Consider the following 20,076-nt stretch of genomic DNA (forward strand, 5'->3'; position numbering starts at 1 on the left):
AATGAAAAGACCATCCTGATGCATCCTGCTTGCTCTGTACATATATTTGTTTCGAACCTGCATGTTGACCGGTTTCTGAATCTCGGGAATGTTGGAAAATTGAAAGAAAAAAAAAGAGAAAAGAGGAAAAAAAAGGAAATATCAGTTAGGGAGTTAATTGATTATTTTAGAAATAAAAAATCAATAACCAATTACTGGCGAAACTCTGCCGAAATTCTGAGAAAATAAAAAAAAATGTTTTATTTTGTTTTGCTAAAAAAAAAAGCAAAGAAAAATAGAAAAAGAGTCTTTTATTTTTGGAAAGTTGGTTGTTGAAAAAGAAAAGGATAAAAAGAGTCTTTGTTTTAGTTTGAAAAACATAAGTTGTTTCATTATTTGTTGAAAAAAGAAAGGAAAAAAGAGTCTTTTATTTTTAGTTTGGAAAAATAGGTTGTTTTATTGTCTGTGGAAAATGAAAAAGAAAAAAAAAAGTCTGTTATTTTTAGCTTGGAAAAATAGGTTGTTTTATTTGTTGAAAAGAAAAAGAAAAAAAAAAGAGTCTCGTTTCTAAAAATAGTTTTTATTCGCTTATGAAGTGCCAAAAATAAAAATGAAAAAGAGTATTGTTTTAAAATAGTTCGGTTAATTTTGCCCGAACTACGCATGGTTTGATTCTCACGGGGCATGAGATACGTAGGCAACCCTCGTCGGGTCCAACCTCCCCTTTGCAAAAATAACCAAAAACTATCAAAATTTTAATTTTTGTCATAAATAAACCAGGTGATGCCGTTTTGTCAAAATAGCCAAATGTTCCCAAACGGGGCGCCGAAAGGCTGACTTTGCATAAACAGCCACCTTTGGTCGTATTTTGATTTTTGACTCTCACAGCCTTAAAATCTTCGCCCCCGAGGCGCAGGAAGGCCGTATTTGCAATACCGGGTCATTTATTTTAATTTTAAAAAAAAACAAGAAAAGAGTCCGTGGTCAAGTGAATACCGTTCGGATTTTTGGGTCAAAGTTGGCATATAGGAGAAGGAATCTGTCATTTTTGGGGTTTGTATTTCTTTTGATTAGAGTATATGGGTCGTTTGATTTTCGAGTCTGTATTTCATCATTAAGTTGGTCAGTTTTGTTGTTATTATGAAAATGGAAAATTCTAAAAATATTTTATTGTCGTTTACCTTTTATTTGCAAGAACTACGCACGGTCTGATTCATGCGGGGTCATGATACGTAGGCAATCTCCATAAGATTCGACCGCAACCAAAAAAAAAATTGAATAATGAAAAATGGAAAAGAAGAATTGAAAAAATGGGAAAAGATGTTGTGAATAATGAGGACCGACCCAATCCATTCTAACATGTTTTGTTTTGAATTGTGAAGAGAGTTGAGGTGGTCGGTTGTGGTAAGATGGAAACACAATATCCAAGGAAAATGATAACCGACATCGAAGCTGTTACGAGTGCTCAAGAGACTCAGGGTCAGAGGGTTCAACAAGGGTCTACTGTGGTTGAGGAAAATAGAACACTGAAACAACAAATGACCAAAATGCGTCAAGCCTGGGCCAATGGCCAAGGACAGCCTTGTCACGAGTCACAATTTGCTACACAGCAAGAACAGTACCACTATCCCGAGTACCACTCGTACTCGTTTGATCTTCCTGCAAACATCGAGAAGCCTGCCCGAAAGAGAGTACAGGAAGAAATAACCCAAAGAGTGAAAAGATTAGAACAACGGTTGAAAGACACGCAAGCAATGGCAGGTCAAAAGAGCGTTGCCTTCAGAGATTTATGCATGTTCCCTGATGTCCACTTGCCGCCTGGTTTCAAGGTTCCAAAATTTGGAAAGTACAATGGACATGGAGACCCATAGCCCACCTGAAAAGGTATTGCAACCAATTGAGAGGTGTGGGAAGAAATGAGGAATTGCTTATAGCTTATTTTGGGGAAAGCCTCTCGGGAGTAGCATCTGAATGGTTTTTTGATCAAGACACATCTTGCTGGTACGTCTGGGATGACATGGCACTAGCCTTTGTCAAACAGTTTCAATACAACATCGACATCGCCCCAGACCGCATTTCCCTTTCTAACCTAAAAAAAGAAACCAACTAAAAGTTTAAAGGAATATGCCATCAAATGGAGAGAGCAGGCAGCTAGAGCTAAGCCACACATGGATGACCACGAGTTAATCACTGTCTTTCTACAAGCTCAAGAGCCAGATTATTTTCAATACATGACATCCGCAGTGGGTAAATCCTTCCCGGAAGCAATCAAAATGGGAGAAATGGTGGAGAACGGTCTTAAAACAGGTAGAATTATTAGTGAAACAGCTCTCAAAGCTGCAGCTCAAGCTGTCCAAATTGAATCTGGTAACACGAATGAGGGGGATGAAGAAATCATGGTGATATTAGGGTCGAGAAGAGGTCCTAGGAGAACATCCCGAAGGTATGTGCAGCCTCATCAAGTTTCCCATGACCCCCTTAAACATTACTATCCACCTCCAAACCCCCTATGCTCTGTTGATCCTTCCCAGTATATTGTCCAGTCATCAAATCACCCAAGAAAGCGAGCACGAGTATCATAAAATCTCCACCAGCCTCCGCAAAATTTTCAATTACCTTGTAACCCACATCCAAGCCAGGGGTATAGAAGGGAACAAAAGTTGAAAGATAGTTTTACACCAATAGGAGAGTCCTATGCAAGCTTATTTGAGAAGTTAAAACAACATGACATGATTGCACCCATTCCTCCAAATCAGGTGGACCGACGTGCGAGAAGCTTTGACTCATCTAAAAGGTGTGAATACCACTCCAATGCTCTGGGGCACAATGTGGAAAATTGTCGGGATTTGAAAAGAGAAATAGAAAGGATGATCCAGGAAAATTTGATTCAAGACAGTGGCACGCAGAATATTATGCTGTATCCCTTACATGAGGAGGCACACTTGGTGGGGATGATGCCCAGTGACATGGGGTATGAGAATACTCTTGGGAACTTGTTGACTGAAGTTGAAGATACTGAAGCAGATAATGGTCATGGCAATATGGATGCGGAGCTTAGTGGCTAAGATGTCGTGCTTGTAATTGGAAAGACGCTCCATTCCTAAGTCAGCTGGGGAGGAGCTTTGGTGGTCCATTTGGCTGTCATTTCTGTTGTCCGGATTATTTGCAGGGTTGTAATCCGGATATTGTCTTGTGTTCAAACCCTCCTATCCTTTCATTTTTGTCTAGCTTGTTTAGTCGTAGTGGTTTGTCTAGGGTTGTCTAGGTTTGTTTCAGTTCATTCTAGGGTTGCAATCCAGTTTGTTTTGTTTTTGTTTTGTTATTCGAACTGTTTCATCGTTTGTCCTAATGCAAATTCCGATCTGTTGTTACTCCCAATCATTTTCTTTGTTTAGTTCTTTTCTAACTTTTTGTTTTGCCTTTTGCCGGTTCTAGTGACATGACATGCACGCATAATTCTCAGTCTGATCTTCAAAAGTTGCGAAGCAATGAGACCATTTTGAAAACGATAAGGACACTTGAGGAAATGAGAACAGATTGGGACATTTTGAGATTGTTTGACGCCCGAACCATGTGAAACTGGGGCAAGTAAAACATAAAAATCCCCATAAAAGCAAGTTGGCCAAATTGACAGGGGGCCGGTCGTGGTAATAAGAGTAAGAGTGTTGTCGAATGGCACATTATATCTGACAGATGTAGAAGGAAAATGTGTGGAAATGGCCGTCAATTCCGATACGGTCAAGAGATGATGTGTATGGTTTTTTTTATTCTGATTGTACTTGTTTGTATTTGGCATATTTTGAAGTTTGAAATGACGAAGGCGTTTTGTTCTGCTATCTAAACACTTTACCCTTTTGTCAACCTCTTTGAGCCTTATTTGTTTTCTTCCATATCCCTCTCTCGGAATCAATGGCACAATTAAAGAAATGCAAGTGCCGGAGATACACAAATGGAAAAAGAAGGAAAAATAAAAGGAAAGAAAAAAAGGGAAAAGGAAGAAAGGAAAAGGAGAAAGAAAGAAAGAAAGGAAGGAAGAAAGGGAAAGAAGAAAAAAAAAAGAAAAGGAAAGAAAAGAAAAGAAAAGAAAAGAAAGAAAGAGAAGAAAGAAAAAGAAAAATGAAGAAAAGAAAGGAAAAAGAAAAAAACAAAAAAAAAAGAGAAAGAAAATCGCAACAACGTAGTTTCTATGATGTGAACTACGTTTGACTTGATCCCGAAAGGGTACGTAGGCAGCCTCTCTGAGGTTCAGTCATACCAAAACAAAAATCCAAAAGTCCCCAAGCAAGAAACCGGGGCAGAAATTGTGGTTGTTGTGAGAAGTTGGATTCCGAAAGTTGTAATTTTAACCCATTTCGAAATTGTTTTGAGCCTCTTATACCCTTTCTTTCTAACCCATCCAAAAGCCTACATTACGGTCCAAAGAAAGACCTTCTGATCAGTCTTTGAGAAATGCCAAGTCAAGCAGGTAAGGTAATTCATGTCAGGGGAAACACTCCGGTCCAAACAAGGAAAATGAAAATGAGAGAATCTTATTGATAAAAATCCTCATGGGTATCACAAGGTGATGAAAGCTGAGAGAAATAAAAAATGAGAGAGTCTTATTGGTGAAAACCTTCACGGGCACCTTGAGGCGACAGTAAGTTGAGAGAAAGAACGAAATGAGAGAGGTTTGATGGTGAAAACCCTTTGGGCACTACAAGCCGAATAAGGAATGCGAATCAAATTGGATAAGTGGAGCAATGAAGCCCAGTTTCACGGCAAAAAGGAACAAGAGATGAACATCAGATTTGCTTAACAGAATAGGTCGCAGGTGCATGTCAAGGTCATTAGAGTCGGTATCCACATCCAATAGGTTTCTACTGTGTAGTTTTCTTGTTAGGAATCATATCTTTCTATTGTCCTTTACTCTGTTCTTTTTGTTTTGTTTATTTCCCCTTTTTGAGTCTTTTGGTCGTAACAAGTGAGGAATGACTTCAAAATTTTCCACCAGCTTTCCAATTGCACAAAATGGGGTCACAAGTCAGGAAAAATAACAAGAGCACTGAGCTGGTAATAATCAACATACTTTGGGATCCTTATGAAACACAAAGTTTGGTAGATGTTGGTTCAGGAATAATGCAACAGATAGAGGGTATTGGGATTGAACGGGGAAAAAGGGTATTTCAGTGACACAGATGACGGGGAAAGTGGTTAATCAGTAAACATGCAAGACTTTCAAGAAGAATCAGTTGTCACGGAAAACATATGGGGTCAGATAAGAAGACTAGAAGTAATAATTAAGAGATAGTCGTCAAAAAGGGCGGAAGTTATCAGCCAAGTTTCAAAGATGGTCAGACAACGCAAAGCATGGAAAGGAGAAAAGGAAAGCCATCCCAGCGGGAGTACCACAACCAACTACCGCACTTTTAAACTGACAGAATTTTCTTTGATTTGAAACAGGGGCATGGAAATGTTATTGATGGCAGAAAGATATGCTACAGGAGGATTATCAAACTGGGGCAGAAAATTTTATGTCGTGTTGAAATTTTTTTCGGGTACCCATCTGAAGAACATGAAGGTCAATACAAGTGTTTTAAGAAAAAAAAGAGAAAAAGAGAGGGAAGTAGTTTTCAGGAAAGAAACACCAGTTCTAAGAAAAGTAATTTTTGGAGGAATGAAACACTAGTTTTTAGGGAAGTGGTTTTTTGAAGGAGGACAACACCAGTTTTTAGGGAAGCAGTTCTGAAAGAAGATAATTCAAGTTAGTGGGTAGATAAAACAAAATTTGAAGGAAAATGGTTAAAAGAAATCTTAGTCTGATGAATTTTTCACCTAAGATAAAGAAATCTTAGTCTGTTGAATCTTTCACCTAAGATAAAGAAATCGTAGTGTGTTGAATTTTTCACCTAAGATAAAAATCTTAGTCCGATGAATCTTTCACCTAAGATAAAGGCAGAAGTTGGAAAAACGAAAGGAAGGCATAATTTGGAAAAAGATGAAGGCAAAATTTGAGGAGAAAGAAAGGAAGGCATAATTTAAAGAAGGGGAAGGCAGAAGTCGAAAAAAAAAGAGGAAGACATAATTTGGGAACAAGGAAGGAAGGCAGAATTTGAAAAGAAAGGAAGTTGGAATTTGGAAAATTAAGAAAGTCGGGATCACACAAAAATGGACCTAGTCTGATGAATTATCTCCTAGAGTCAAAATCCCAGTCTGATGAATCTTCCTCCTGAGATCACACAAAAATGGACCTAGTCTGATGAATTATCTCCTAGAGTCACAATCTTAGTCTGATGAATTTTTCACCTAAGATAAAGATAAATCTTAGTCTGTTGAATCTTTCTCCTAAGATGAAAATCTTAGTCTGATGAATTTTTCACCTAAGATAGAGATAAAAATCTTAGTCTGTTGAATCTTTCTCCTAAGATGGAAATCTTAGTCTGATGAATTTTTCACCTAAGATAAAGATAAATCTTAGTCAGTCGAATCTTTCACCTAAGATGAAAATCTTAGTCTAATGAATTTTTCACCTAAGATACATTTTAGTCTTTAAATTTTTAAAAAAAGTTGCATTCCAGTCTTAGCACAATTCAAGTTTCAGCAATCAGGAGCCCGCCTGAAGAACAGAGGTGATACAATTCAAATTTTAGTGTTCAATCAATTTTTGTCTTCTTGAAGTCAGGAGCCCGCCTGAAGAACAGAGGCATACAATTCAAGTTTCGGAAGTCAGGAGTCCGCCTGGAGAATAGAGACATACAATTCAAGTTTCAGCAATCAGGAGCCCGCCTGAAGAACAGAGGTGATACAATTCAAATTTTTAGTTCTCAATTGATTTATTTGTCTTTTTGAAGTCAGGAACCCGCCTGAAGAACAGAAATCAGGAGCCCGCCTGGATAATAGAGGAATACATTTCAAATTTCAGAAGTCAGGAGTCCGCCTGGAGAATAGAGACATACAATTCAAGTTTCGAAAATCAGGAGCCCGCCTGTATAACAGAGTCAGGAGCCCGCCTGGATAACAGAGGAATACATTCAATTTCAAGTTCAGCAGTCAGGCGCCCACCTGGAGAACAAGGGAAAACAACTCAAGTTTCTAGGGAAAACAGTTTCGAAGGAAGACAGTTCGAGTTTCAGGGAAAATGGTTCAAAATGTAAGGGAAAATAATGTCAAGTAACAAGGGAGGACAGTTCAGGTTCAGCAATCAGGCGCTCACCTGGAAAAAAGGGAATTCAATTCAGAATGCAATTCAGAAGTTGATGAAGGATGTGAGCTGCTCAAGACATGGCCGAGGTCACAAGCACTACATGTCCGGTCCTGACCCAGAAGCTGTAGAAGAACGAGCTAGCACCTGCAGCTAACAAAGTGTCAAGGTTCAAATCTAAAGCCTGTATGAAGAACCATTCAAGACTCAAGATCAAGCTTCAGAAGACTTATAGATAGGAATCTTGTAGCTCGTAGTCGATAGGCTTAGCTAGTCTTTTTCATCTTTTGATTTTTGATGTAATAACAGGGACCGCAGACCGGAACCTCGACGGAACGGCACCTCGACCGAATCTCCACCTCGGCATACTCCATCACCTCACTCATTTCTGAATTACATGTGGCCTGATTCCTTTATAGCCAAGGATATGTAGGTAGCTCAAATGCCAGAGCTCGGTCACATCCCCCTTTTCTCTTAGTCTTAGTCTCTCCAAATAAGGGTCGGGTCACAAACCTATCTAGTCAGTCTTTATCTGAAAACTCTGTACGTTTCCAGTCAAAGAGGGCAGCTGTAGACATGTGATTTTTGACCCTCCCCAAGATCTTTTATATATTAGCGTAAAATATTTAATTGAGGCATAATATAGATATTTTAAGTAATTTTGACTCTTTTACTCTATTTTATTACAAGAAAACAAAATTACAAAAAAAATAAGTTCATTAATATTTTGTAGTCATTTTTAATCTAAAAAATATATATAAAAATAGTATCGTATTTTTATTTTTAATATAATGTTTGAAAATACAAAAAATAGATTTGTTTTAATGGTTAGTTTTGTTTTAATAATTATTTTAATAGTAGGACTAATTAATAAATGGGCGCGTATTTTTAATCTCATTCGCGGCAAAAGAATAGAGCTTGGGCTCGAGCAACCCATCTTTAGGCCTAATTTTGGACCTAGCCCACAATTGCCAAGCCCATAATTCCTAGGCCCATACCCCTTAACCTAAAACCCTATCACTAACCTAGACCTATATATATTAAACAAAGCCTAAAAACTAAGGGGGAGCTGAAGGAAAAGCAGCAAAGCTGCGCATGAAGAAGAACAAAAAAAATAGCTAAAAGGCTGCGAACAAAAGGATCCCCCCGGAGATCGTCCTTTCCAAAACACCCCCCTTCACGTCATCGTCTTCTTCAACAAAAGAGCACCCAACGACCCTCGACCCCCCCCCTGCGCGTCGTTGTTCTGTCCAAATGATCAACTTACACCTTGAGCAGCCATACACAACCCAGCTCGCCGGAAAAACATCAACCAAGCTCCTTCACCTGACGCCAAACGACCTTTCCCATCTACTGCCGGTGACACCCCAAGCCCAGCCATTCCGTTGCCGACTCAGCTATGGGAGTGGCTTGAAAACTCCATGAACTGAGCTGAAACTTCAGTTCAAAACGAGCTGAAATACTACCTCAAAAACACCATGTAACTAACCACCGATTTGTTGTTCTAAATCAGTCGAGGAACACCTCTTAAACCATTGCAAAACTCATCGAGTCAGGGAGGCCTACTTTTGAAATATGTTCGTCGTTTCCGTCGTCCAAGGTCCCGGTCTAAAATTTTGGCTTCTGAAAAGGTTCACTGCTGAACTCTTGTTCATCTTTCTATTTCTGAATTTATTCTCGTAGCATTTAGTTGTGATATTTTGTTTGGCTCTGTGTTTATTCTTCACTTTTAAATGAGAATGTCTTTGCCTTGTTTGAAACAGTGATTAGCTTGTTATTAGTGTTTTTTTTTTTTTTGCAATTTTGGTGTCTTGGTGCACTTCTTAATTATATGTTCGTTGCTTAGACTATATTGGTATTGTGGGGTTTATAGTATGATTTTATTTTGCTGAATCTTAGTGGTTAGAATAATTTTTGGAATTAAAGTGAAGTGGCTTTGCGTTAATAAAGAGTGGATGCACTTGCTGTTATATGATTTCAAATAGTTGTATCGTACATTTCTTCCTCAAATATTTCCCCAAGCTCATGGCCCTCACAAAATTAGTTAGCTTGCTATAGAAATTGAGGTGTGCCATTTTTATTAAATAACCCATGGCCCTCATGCAATTAACACTAACCCATGGCCCTCATGCAATTAACACTAACTCTTTAAAAATCGAAGCGTGCCATTTAGCGAAATTTCTCGTGGCCCTCACAAAGTTGTAAATGCGAAATTGCTTTAGGCGCGTTAGTTTAATAATATTACTTTCCTAAATTCGGGTGTGCATTGATGCGACCCAAATCTAAATCTCGACGAAGTCGAAATGTGTTGACGACCATGGGTGCATTGATTGTGACGTGGTTTGAAACGTGTTTTCACGACGTCACAATTCTTTTAAAATAAATAATGATAAAAAGCGGTTTACGAATAAAAAGCACATAAGCTAGCATGTATTAAAATCAGATAAAATCGAATACAACAGTTAAGCGACCGTGCAAGATAATAACGCGTTAGACTCTTTAGGCGCGACTTAATTAAATTACATTCTTAAATTCGGGTGCGCATTTATGTGACCCAAATTCAAATCTCAACGGAGTCGAAATGTGTTAACAACTACGGGTGCATTGATTGTGACGTGGTTCGAGATGCATTTTCACGACGTTGCAATTCTATAAAAATAAATGATAATAATAAAAGCGGTTTAAACTTAATAAAAGCACATAAGTCACAACATGTATTTAAATCAGATATTTAGCCATTATAACAATTTAAGCGACCGTGCTAGAACCACGGGATTCGGGGGTGCCTAACACCTTCCCTCGGGTCAACAGAATTCCTTACTTAGAATTTCTGGTTCGCAGACTTCATTTGGAAAGTCGAATATTTTCCTCGAATTGGGATTCAAGATAAACCGGTGACTTGGGACACCAAAAGCCAAACCTTTCCCAAGTGGCGACTCTGAATTAAATAAATAATCCCATTTCGAATATTGTCACTTAAATTGGAAAAACTCCCTCGCGCATTTAACCCTTCGGGGCGGGCGCGCAAAAAGGAGGTGTGACAGCTAATAAGTTATGGGATCACGGGTGAATATGGGTTAGTGGATAATTTAGTGTGCCTGTAGTGGTAGAACATGGGAGAGTGATTACAAAAAAAGTTATGACTACTTTTCACATCACGGGATAGTGGATTAGGAGTTATAGCCATTTTCTACACTAAATATAACACAAAATAATGTTAGTATTTGAATAATAAAATGCAATATATTTCTTTCCTACAGATTGACTGTTAAATGTAATGTCATATCATAAACTAAGAATTTTCTGTGATGGTATACAGACTTCGTGCAACAGATTCCAAAGTTGAGAAATCTCCATTTTCCTTGCTTTTCATGCAAGTGAATATGACCTGATGGAAAGTAATATCAGCAAGTTCAACAAAAGAAGGAAACACAATGCTATAGAGAGGAAAACACTTCCCCTACCTCCGTTTCCTGTCATGTTTAACACACATTTTTCTTACCAAAACAGAAAAATGTAAAACAAGAAGTGTATCAAAAAGAATACTCAAAAGGTTCCCTCCCCCCCCCCCCCCCAAAAAAAAAAAAAAAAATCCAAACAACTTTAGATGGGTTCAACTCTCCTCACGAAATGTGCCACTCACTCGGATACCTTACATGGTTACATACACAACTAGCTCTAGGTTATTACAAGTGTGCAATTTACGCTATACACTTTCAAAGTGACAGTCCGAAAATTTCAGAAGCGGCCAACTCAAAAGAATGACATATTCAAAGGAAATTTCCTATAGAGAAGTCCTACTTGTTGAGATGTTGCATAATACTGAGAACCTTTGGTGACTATTTACACATACACAGATTGGATTGCCAGTTCATTGAATTAAAACCACGCGATTTGGGCATGGTTCAACCTGGAGACAAGCTTGCTCGTCAAGGACTATTTAGATTTATTAGGTCGTCAACAACATCAGGCGCAAAACCAAGAGGCTGAAAGTCAGATCGGTGGAGGACATTTGTCCGCAGATTATTAGAGTTGTTGGGCATGATCTCTGCTGGCAAAGGCTTGCCTGAAAAGCAGTGGCGTACACGAATACGGTGACATTTTGTCTCCGTTGAGAAGCAACCACGGACGTTGATTGCCAATGTGACTTCCTTATCCTTGGCATCTTCACACCAAAAGTTTTGAGGTATCCCATCAACAAACTCCTCAAGTGTCTGGTGGTCTTCATGGTGAACTAAAATTTCAACAATATGGTCTGGTTCAATGATGCCAGCTGCAGGATTGACCTGTTGAAGTTCAACCCAAATGCATCAGATTCTTAAAAGCCGAGCATTTAGTTTGCTAATTTAGCTTATGAGAAACTGAAAATAGCTTTTCTTTTAAAGGCAACATACTAAGCAGATTTTGAAGCTACACTGGGACCCTAACCCTTTCCAAAATGGAACTTGGTGTTGGTCTAACCATATCCAAACAGTAAACCACAGTTCTTCAAAAGTCATCCCACTCATTTACTAATAACTTCATTTTTTTTTTCTTTTCGAAAAAACCCCCCAACTACTACATTTTTTCTCTTCATTTCCATATTTTTCGTCTTCTGCAACACAGACAAATAGAAGCCTATGCATGTATTTTAGGTTCTTTGTGGTCTAGTTAGCTTTAAGGTCAGCGGGTCCCAAATAAGATTCTCAGCGAGGCACCCAACTTCTGATGGTGAGATTTCTAAAATAGGCGAATACTAACATCATGGTTCACGTGAATGTTCAGAGTGACTGAACCAGTCGTGACTTCCAATCTTCCAACTCTTGAAAAAAAAATAGAAAAAGAAAACACAAGGGGGAGAGAGGAATCACTTTGGAAAATCTCACAAGTAAACAAATTAGAACCTTGCCATCAAGCCCCAGCCACCATAATGATAGAAAAGCTCCAATCCTCCAATTTAAGAAGCGGAAGTTACCTCAAGCCAACGAGGGAAACCAAAAGAACCTCTTGGAGGATGATCAACCACTTGCCCGTCATCTTTAACAGTGGACTCGCCTTCACAAGTTATTTCAAAAATAGCTTTGTTTTTGCCGCTCTTATTTGTAATGCGCAAGATGGATGAGTTCATGTTCTGGAGGATTATGTTATTTGTGCTGACTATTGCTTCTGGAATTTTATTCAGCTCTCCAAGCATAAGCACAACTTTCTCATTTGATCTAATGATTTCTCCATATTCTTGCCTTCTCACTGATTCGTCCACTCGAGCAATCTCCACATTGAATATGCACCTTACAGGCTTGTGGTCACTATCTGTTACGTCCATGCAAGCTTCATACCTATTAAAGGAGAGGCTTTTAGAAAAGTGGGAACAGAGGAAACAGAAGTGATACAGAAAAAAGATGGCAAAAGAGGTAAAGGCAGGTAATGAAATACATAAATACGATAAAAGAACTAAAGAAGAAGAGTTTGAGAAGCGGATGGAGAAATGAAGGATGAAACAAACATTCTTGGTCTCCTGTTTAAAGACAAAAAAAAAAAAAAACTGGAAAAAGAAAAAAAGAAAAGCCACAGAAACATTATTGTCAAGTGCCCTGAAAAATCAGGGACTTCAATTATTTTGGGTTCATATGGAGAACTTACTGCAAAACTGATGAGACGATAGGACAATCTAAGCTGCACGCGGAAGCTGAGGCGGAGCGGCTATCACGATACAAAATTCTGTCACACCAAGCAGGAATTCGCTTCTTTTCACCAGAATCATACCCTTACAAATGAGATAAGTATAACCACATCAGATATTCAGAGGAGGAGAGAGAAATATATATAGATCATTTACATCCTGTCTGCAAATATGAAAGAAGAGAGGATTACGTTAGTCAATTGCAGAATTGATAGCTACAGTTACCTGCTATTGGACCAACAGTCTTTGTTACTAGTACTTATCAGTTTGTTCCTAGCATTTATCTCTTTAGATTAGATTGCATTTATCTTCCAGATTAGATGATATCATAGTTAGTTCTTCAGAGTTATCTATTTGGTTTAGATAGGATTCTTTAGTTATTTGGTTTACATGAAACTCTAGAAAGGTGGTTGCTGTAACTTGTATTTAAACTCATTTATGCATTCAATAAGAGACACAGTTTTCCATCATATATTCAAGTGTTCATATGGTATCTGAGCCTATACAACTCTAACGAGCACGATCCTATTTTTTTCCAAGCACCAAATCCTCCAATGACGAAAGATGGAAACACTTCCAGAGTTATCAATGCTGACAACACTACTGGTATCAACACCATAGTTTAATTCAACCCCGCTTCCCAACTGCCAATCCAACTTAGTGGCAGTCACAATTTTTCCACTTGGAAAGCTCAGTTTTCCATCATATATTCAAGTGTTCATATGGTATCTGAGCCTATACAACTCTAACGAGCACGATCCTATTTTTTTCCAAGCACCAAATCCTCCAATGACTGAAAGATGGAAACACTTCCAGAGTTATCAATGCTGACAACACTACTGGTATCAACACCATAGTTTACTTCAACCCCGCTTCCCAACTGCCAATCCAACTTAGTGGCAGTCACAATTTTTCCACTTGGAAAGCTCAGTTCTCCATGCTTATGCATGGACATGACCTCTATGGTCACCTTGATGGATCTACCCCGACTCCCAACCCGAGCACCACTTTTGGCACCAACACGACCCCCAACCCTGCTTATACACTTTGGTTCCGTCAGGATTACCTCATTCAAAACGCCCTTATGGCATCTGTTGATCCTACGATTGCCTCCACAGTTGATGCTGCCAACACATCAAAACAGGCTTGGGACTCTTTGCATACTGCTTATGCAAACAAGTCCCAAACTCAGATCTTTAGCCTTCGTGATCAACTTGCCCGAATCACCAAAGACTCCCTCCCTATTACTGAATACCTTCAACGTATTCGGTCCCTTTCGGATGAACTAGCCACTGCTGGTGCCCTTGTTACTAACTCCGAACTCATTGTCAAAATCTTTAGTGGACTTGGCCCTGAGTTTCGCGAGATCTCGGCCGCTATACGTGCACGTGACACCACAGTAACCTATGAAGAACTGTATGAGAAGCTTTTTGATCATGAGCTCTTTCTCCGTCATGAGGAGGCTAAGAAAATACAGAGCCCAATCACTGCTGCGGTGGCCACTCACAACAAATCAACCAATAATTCTAACAACCGCAACAATCGCCGTCAGAACAATAATGGCACGCCTACTCACAATCCTCATCAATGGCGCTAGAATGCTCGCTCCAATCCGCCAGCTCAGTGGTCAGCCCCGACTAACAATAATTTCACTAATGTTATCCGGTGTCAGTTGTGCAACAAAATTGGCCACATTGCAAGTGTCTGCAGATCTAAATCTCACAATCATTTTGAGGCTAAAGCTAATTATGGTTGCGGTTTCACCTCTACTGCCAACCCATGGATTATGAATTCTGGAGCTACTCATCATCTCACAACAGAGCCACACAATTTACAGGAATATCATGGCAATGAGAATGTCTCTATGGGTGATGGTAACAAAATTCCCATAACTCATACTGGTTCAACTCAGTTAAAAGCATCAAATAATATTTTTCATCTAACTCACACTCTATGTGCTCCTAACATCAAACGTAAACTTATTTTTGTCTCCAAATTTTGCCAAGATAATCTAACATCTATCGAATTTTTTCCTTTTGATTTTCTTGTGAAGGATCTGAAAACGCGAGTACCACTGGTGCGAGGCCGGAATAAACATGGATTGTATGAGTGGCCCAAGTCATATCCATCACCACCTCCGCAATCTCACATCACCTCTGCCACGGCTTCTATGACCACATGGCATCGAAGACTAGGTCATCCACATTTCAGAATTCTTAAGTATATCTTGAATAAATTTTCGCTTCCATTCTCTGAGCGAGACAAGTCTCTTTTTTGTAATTCTTGTTCATCTGATAAAGCCCATCAACAACCATTTAGTCAGTTGAGTTTGACAAGTTCCAAACCTCTTCAAATAATTTTTAGTGATTTATGGGGACCCTCTCCAATTCTATCCATTGACAAAAAATGGTATTATTGCTTGTTTGTTGATCAGTACACGCGGTATACATGGTTGTACACTTTTTTTTGTTAAAGTAAATTGTATTAATCAAAAGGGAGAGAACTCCCGTATACAGGAAGTATACCAAAGAGTAGAGAATTTATATCAGAACATGATTCTTTACAAAAGACGCCCAATCTTCTATACAAGTAGGTAGGGTTGTGCATAATTTGGTAAATACCGAATTACCATACCGAAACCGAATTTTTTGGTATTTGGTATGGTATTTGATATTTTTTTTTAAAATACTGAAATACTGATACCGTACCGAAATATATATTGGATTAGTTTTAAATATCCTATCATCCTTGCAGCCCTCAGTTACCAGAGAGCTTCAAGAGAATGTTTCTAGTTCCATGTTATTTTGTTGAAGCCTGTGCGCCACCTATTTTTGTCTATGTGGTTAATGGATGTTACCCGAATAGTTTTTGTAAACAACATTTGTGAAAGACTTATTTTGGTCACGTTTTAAGAAGCTTATTGGTGTCCGGTATATTAAGGAGATGCAAGTTAGAGCTTTAGACCAGACATACTTATATGTTGATGAAGTTTGTAAATATTATTTTAATCTTATGCTCTTGTTTATAGAAGTCACATATATGTTGTGCAGTGTTGTAGCATTCATAAGATTGATTTTACTGCCCCAAAATATAACGTTCCGAAGCTGCTTTAGAACCGAATAAACCAAAGTTACCATACCGAATAAACCGAAACCGAAAGGCGAAAAACCGAACCATACCGAATCTAATTAGGTACGGTATTGGTATAGCATTTTAGAATACCGAATACCAAAAATACCGAACCGAAATGTCTAAATACCGTACCGTATCGACCGACGAACACCCCTACAAGTAGGGGCTATATGAGTGCACCAAAAAGCGATCAAAGATAAAAGACTATTCTTAAGATGTGAAAAAGGAGACTCAATCCCCTCAAAAGCTCTCCTATTTCTCTCCCCCCAAACTATCCACATGAGAGCTAACGGGCGAACTTCCACGCCTTTTGCTTTCTTCTTCTACGGAAACCGGCCCAGCTATATAACATCTCCTTTACAGTGCTTGGCATCACCCATTGAACACCAAAAAAATTTAGGATTGCCCTCCACAAAGCCGAGGACACAGGGCAATGCAACAAAAGATGATCAACTTCTTCCCTGAGCTTTTACACATGTAGCACCAACTAACAAGTGTAATTCCTCTCTTTAGAAGATTTTCAGCAGTCAAGATCACTCCCCTCGCCGCTAGCCATGCACAAAAGCACACCTTCGTGGGCGCCTTAGGAATCCAGATCGAGGATTAGGGAAAAGTGGCCTCCTCTCTCACCAACATACTCTGGTAAAAGGACTTTGCGGTAAACAAACCATCACCACGCAAACCCCATCTCCAAGAATTACAAGATGGTCGGGGCCTGTCTTACCCATATAGCAGTGTCAACAAATCTTGGAGCTCTGCAATCTCCCAATCTTGCATGTTCCTTCTAAATGAGAAGTCCCATACTACCCCCTCCCCCCTCCATGTTCCTTACGAATCTGTTGGACCATCAATTCCTTCTGGTTTGAAACTCTGAAGACGTGAGGGAAGGAGACCCTCAGAGTATCCTCTCCACACCACCTATGATTCCAAAAGCTGATTCTCCTCCTATCTCCCACCCTGTAAGTGATGTTGCCACTGAATGCTTCCCAATTCTTCATGATGATCCTCCACATGCCACACCCGAAAGGTGTTGTGATTGCCTTGGTCCTCCAACCCCCTCCCGTGGAATCGTACTTTTCTACTATGACCTCCCTCCATAGGGCATGCTCTTCTACCCCGAATCTCCACAACCACTTCCCCAATAAAGCTATGTTGAATACCCTAAGATCTTTTACTCCAAGTTCACCCCACTTCGTCGGGGAAGTGACTGTCTGCCAATTCACTAGATAAAACTTTCTAGTTCCATTCGCAGCATCCCAAAGAAAATTCCTTTGAAGCCGCTCCAGTTTTTCTGTGATGCTCACCGACGCTTGCAACAGGGACAAGTAATAGGTGGGCATACTCGATAAAGTGCTTTTAATAAGCACTTCCTTACCCCCTTTTGACAAATACCGTTTCTGCCAGCCTGCTAATCTTTTTTCATCCCTTTCGATCACTGGATTCCAAACCGTAGTATCCTTATGCGACGCGCCCAATGGGAGTTGTACACTTTAAAAAAATAAAAGTGAGGTCAAAGAGCTTTTTCAAAGGTTCCACCCTCTAATGGAAAAGCACTTCGATACCAAAATTTTATCGCTTTATACTGATGGTGGAGAGGAGTATAAAAGTCTTGACTCTTATCTCGCCCTTCACGGTATCGAACATCTTTCTACACCACCTTATACCCCTCAAAGGGTTGCTCTTGCAGAGAGATGCCATTGCCATATTATTGAAAGTGCAAGAACGCTACTTTATGAGGCATCTCTTCCATCAATTTTTTGGTCATTCGCATGTCAACATGCTTTTTATTTAATAAATCATCTTCCCACCCACTTTTAAATAACCAGTCCCCATTTCAAAAATTATTTGGTGAAATACTCAATTATGATGCTCTTAAAATTTTTGGTTGTCTATGCTATCCTTGGCTCAAACCTTATTCTAAAAATAAACTTGAACCCAGGTCTACTCCATGTGCTTATCTCGGTTTCTCTGTAACCCATCATTGCCACCAATGTTTTGATCCCGCGTCATCAAAAATTTATTTATCTCGTGATGTGCAATTTTTTGAGAATATTTTTCCCTTCAAAAATTTATTTTCAAATATTGCACTTAAATCACATAAATTGGAATGGGACAAAGTCACAAATAAAGAAAATCCAAAACCCACCTCTCACTTTCCCTTATTTTCAGAATTACCCCAACCCATTATAAACCCCACACAAAATAAAATCAATGAAATTGAACCCACTCCTAATACGAAAGAATCCCTTCTCCAACATCCTTCATCTCCTAATGAAACTCTAGCTACAAATCAATCACCCCCACCCAAGATTCCCGGCGTATTACCAGTGGTACAAGCAAATTTGGGATCTTCACACACTCCTGCCTCAGGTATGTCTCTATCTCTTCCTACTCTATCTCCTCTTGATAATTCCTGCTATTCTAGTCCATCCCCATCACAGTCACCTTCTGCCTGACCTCTGTCACCCTCTAAACTCTATAAATTTACCTCATACATCAACCAAATCCATCCCAACCTCTTCGCCACCACTGTTCGTGTATCAACGATGCACCCCGAACCTCAAATCAACCAATTCGATCGCCCCTCCCCCCCACCTACCATCATTGTTCCTCCCGTTGAGCACCAATGGGAACCACCCCTGCCGCACAATCCTTCTTCTCCCAATCGCGTAGTTACTCTCTCACAGAATAGCATTCAAAAACCAAAAAAGATTTTTGACTACGTCGCTCACTTGGAACCTACACTCGTACCCCACACTTTCAAACAAGCCCAAAAACATCCGGAGTGGAGAGCAGCAATGAAAAATGAATTTGATGCTTTACTGAATAACCACACTTGGGAACTTGTTCCAAATGATTCCAGATAGCAGTTGATCCAGACTCAAAAATTGCCCAATACAGATCAGGAAACATATGGGATCCACTCTTCAGAAGGCACATGCAGGAATGGGAACTTGCGGAACTCTTTGATCTTTTCCGGCTACTGGAAAGTGTTCAAATAAATACACAAGCTCAAGACAGTTTAAGGTGGGGCAATCTGAATGGAGGTTGTTATTCAGTGAAGGTAGGATACAAGAAATTGTGTGCTAGCAATGAAGTAATTGAGCTTTGGCCATGGAAGCTCATATGGAAGACAAAACTCCCCACAAAGGTCATGTGCTTCACCTGGATAGCTCTTAAAGGTGCTATTTTAACTCAAGACAACTTATGTAGAAGGAATTTCCGGCTGGTGAATAGATGTTACATGTGTTTAGACAACTCAGAATCTATAAACCATTTGCTATTGCACTGCAGAGTGGCTGCAGATTTATGTCACATGTTCCTTTCAATTTTTGGCATAAGTTGGACAGTACCACAAGGCATAGAAGATGCAGTTGAAAGTTGGAGTCAATGGAAAGTCGGTAGAACCATCAAGAAGATCTGGAAGATGATCCCAGCATGTATATTTTGGTGTATTTGGGCAGAAAGGAATCACAGATGCTTTGATGGAATATCAACTCCCAACAGCTACCTGAAAGCAAAGTGCCTTAGGAATCTATATAGCTGGAGCAACCTTTCCTCTGTAAATGATTTAATTCCATTTTTAGATTTCATTAGCTCTTTGTCTTTCGTTTGATTGCCAACTTTAGGCTTTTTGCGCTTCTGGTTAGCTCCCTGGTCAGAACTATATTTTTGTGTAAATGGAGCTAACCAACCTCTTTGTAATGATTTGCATCTTCTTGATGCCAGCAAGAAGATGCCTTCATCAAAAAAAAATCCTCTAAGAATGTTGTTTCATGTAAGTGGCTTTCAGGATTAAGCGGAAAGCAGATGGTTCTGTTGATCGCTACAAAGCGAGACTGGTTGCGAAGGGATTTACTCAGAGGCCGGGTGTTGACTTTCACTCTACTTTCAGTCCAGTGGTCAAACCCACTACTGTGCGAATCATACTTGTTGTTGCCCTTCGTTTTCACTGGCCCCTTCGTCAGCTCGATGTTAACAATGCATTTCTTCAAGATGACCTTGAAGAAGACGCCTACATGACGCAACCTCCGGGTTTTGCTTGTGGTAATAATCCAACTCATATTTGTAAGTTGCGCAATGCAATTTATCGCTTAAAGCAAGCACCTCGGGCTTGGTATAATGCCCT

At 39.5% G+C, this 20,076-nt stretch overlaps 1 protein-coding gene across 1 annotated transcript in view; it reads right to left on the reverse strand.

Moving 5' to 3' along the window:
* Positions 1-10,839: 10,839 nt before the first annotated feature.
* LOC104233283 (type II inositol polyphosphate 5-phosphatase 15) overlaps positions 10,840-20,076 on the reverse strand; it is a 31,483-nt gene continuing 22,246 nt past the window's right edge. The window contains exons 9-11 of the mRNA XM_070145653.1: positions 12,776-12,899; positions 12,111-12,471; positions 10,840-11,442 (exon numbers count right to left, since the gene is read on the reverse strand). Of these exons, the coding sequence (XP_070001754.1) occupies positions 11,086-11,442; positions 12,111-12,471; positions 12,776-12,899 (842 nt within the window). The 3' untranslated portion in view covers positions 10,840-11,085. The remainder of the gene's footprint in view (positions 11,443-12,110; positions 12,472-12,775; positions 12,900-20,076) is intronic.

This window comes from Nicotiana sylvestris, chromosome 5 (genome assembly GCF_000393655.2).
Source record: "Nicotiana sylvestris chromosome 5, ASM39365v2, whole genome shotgun sequence".
Lineage (NCBI taxonomy): Eukaryota > Viridiplantae > Streptophyta > Magnoliopsida > Solanales > Solanaceae > Nicotiana > Nicotiana sylvestris.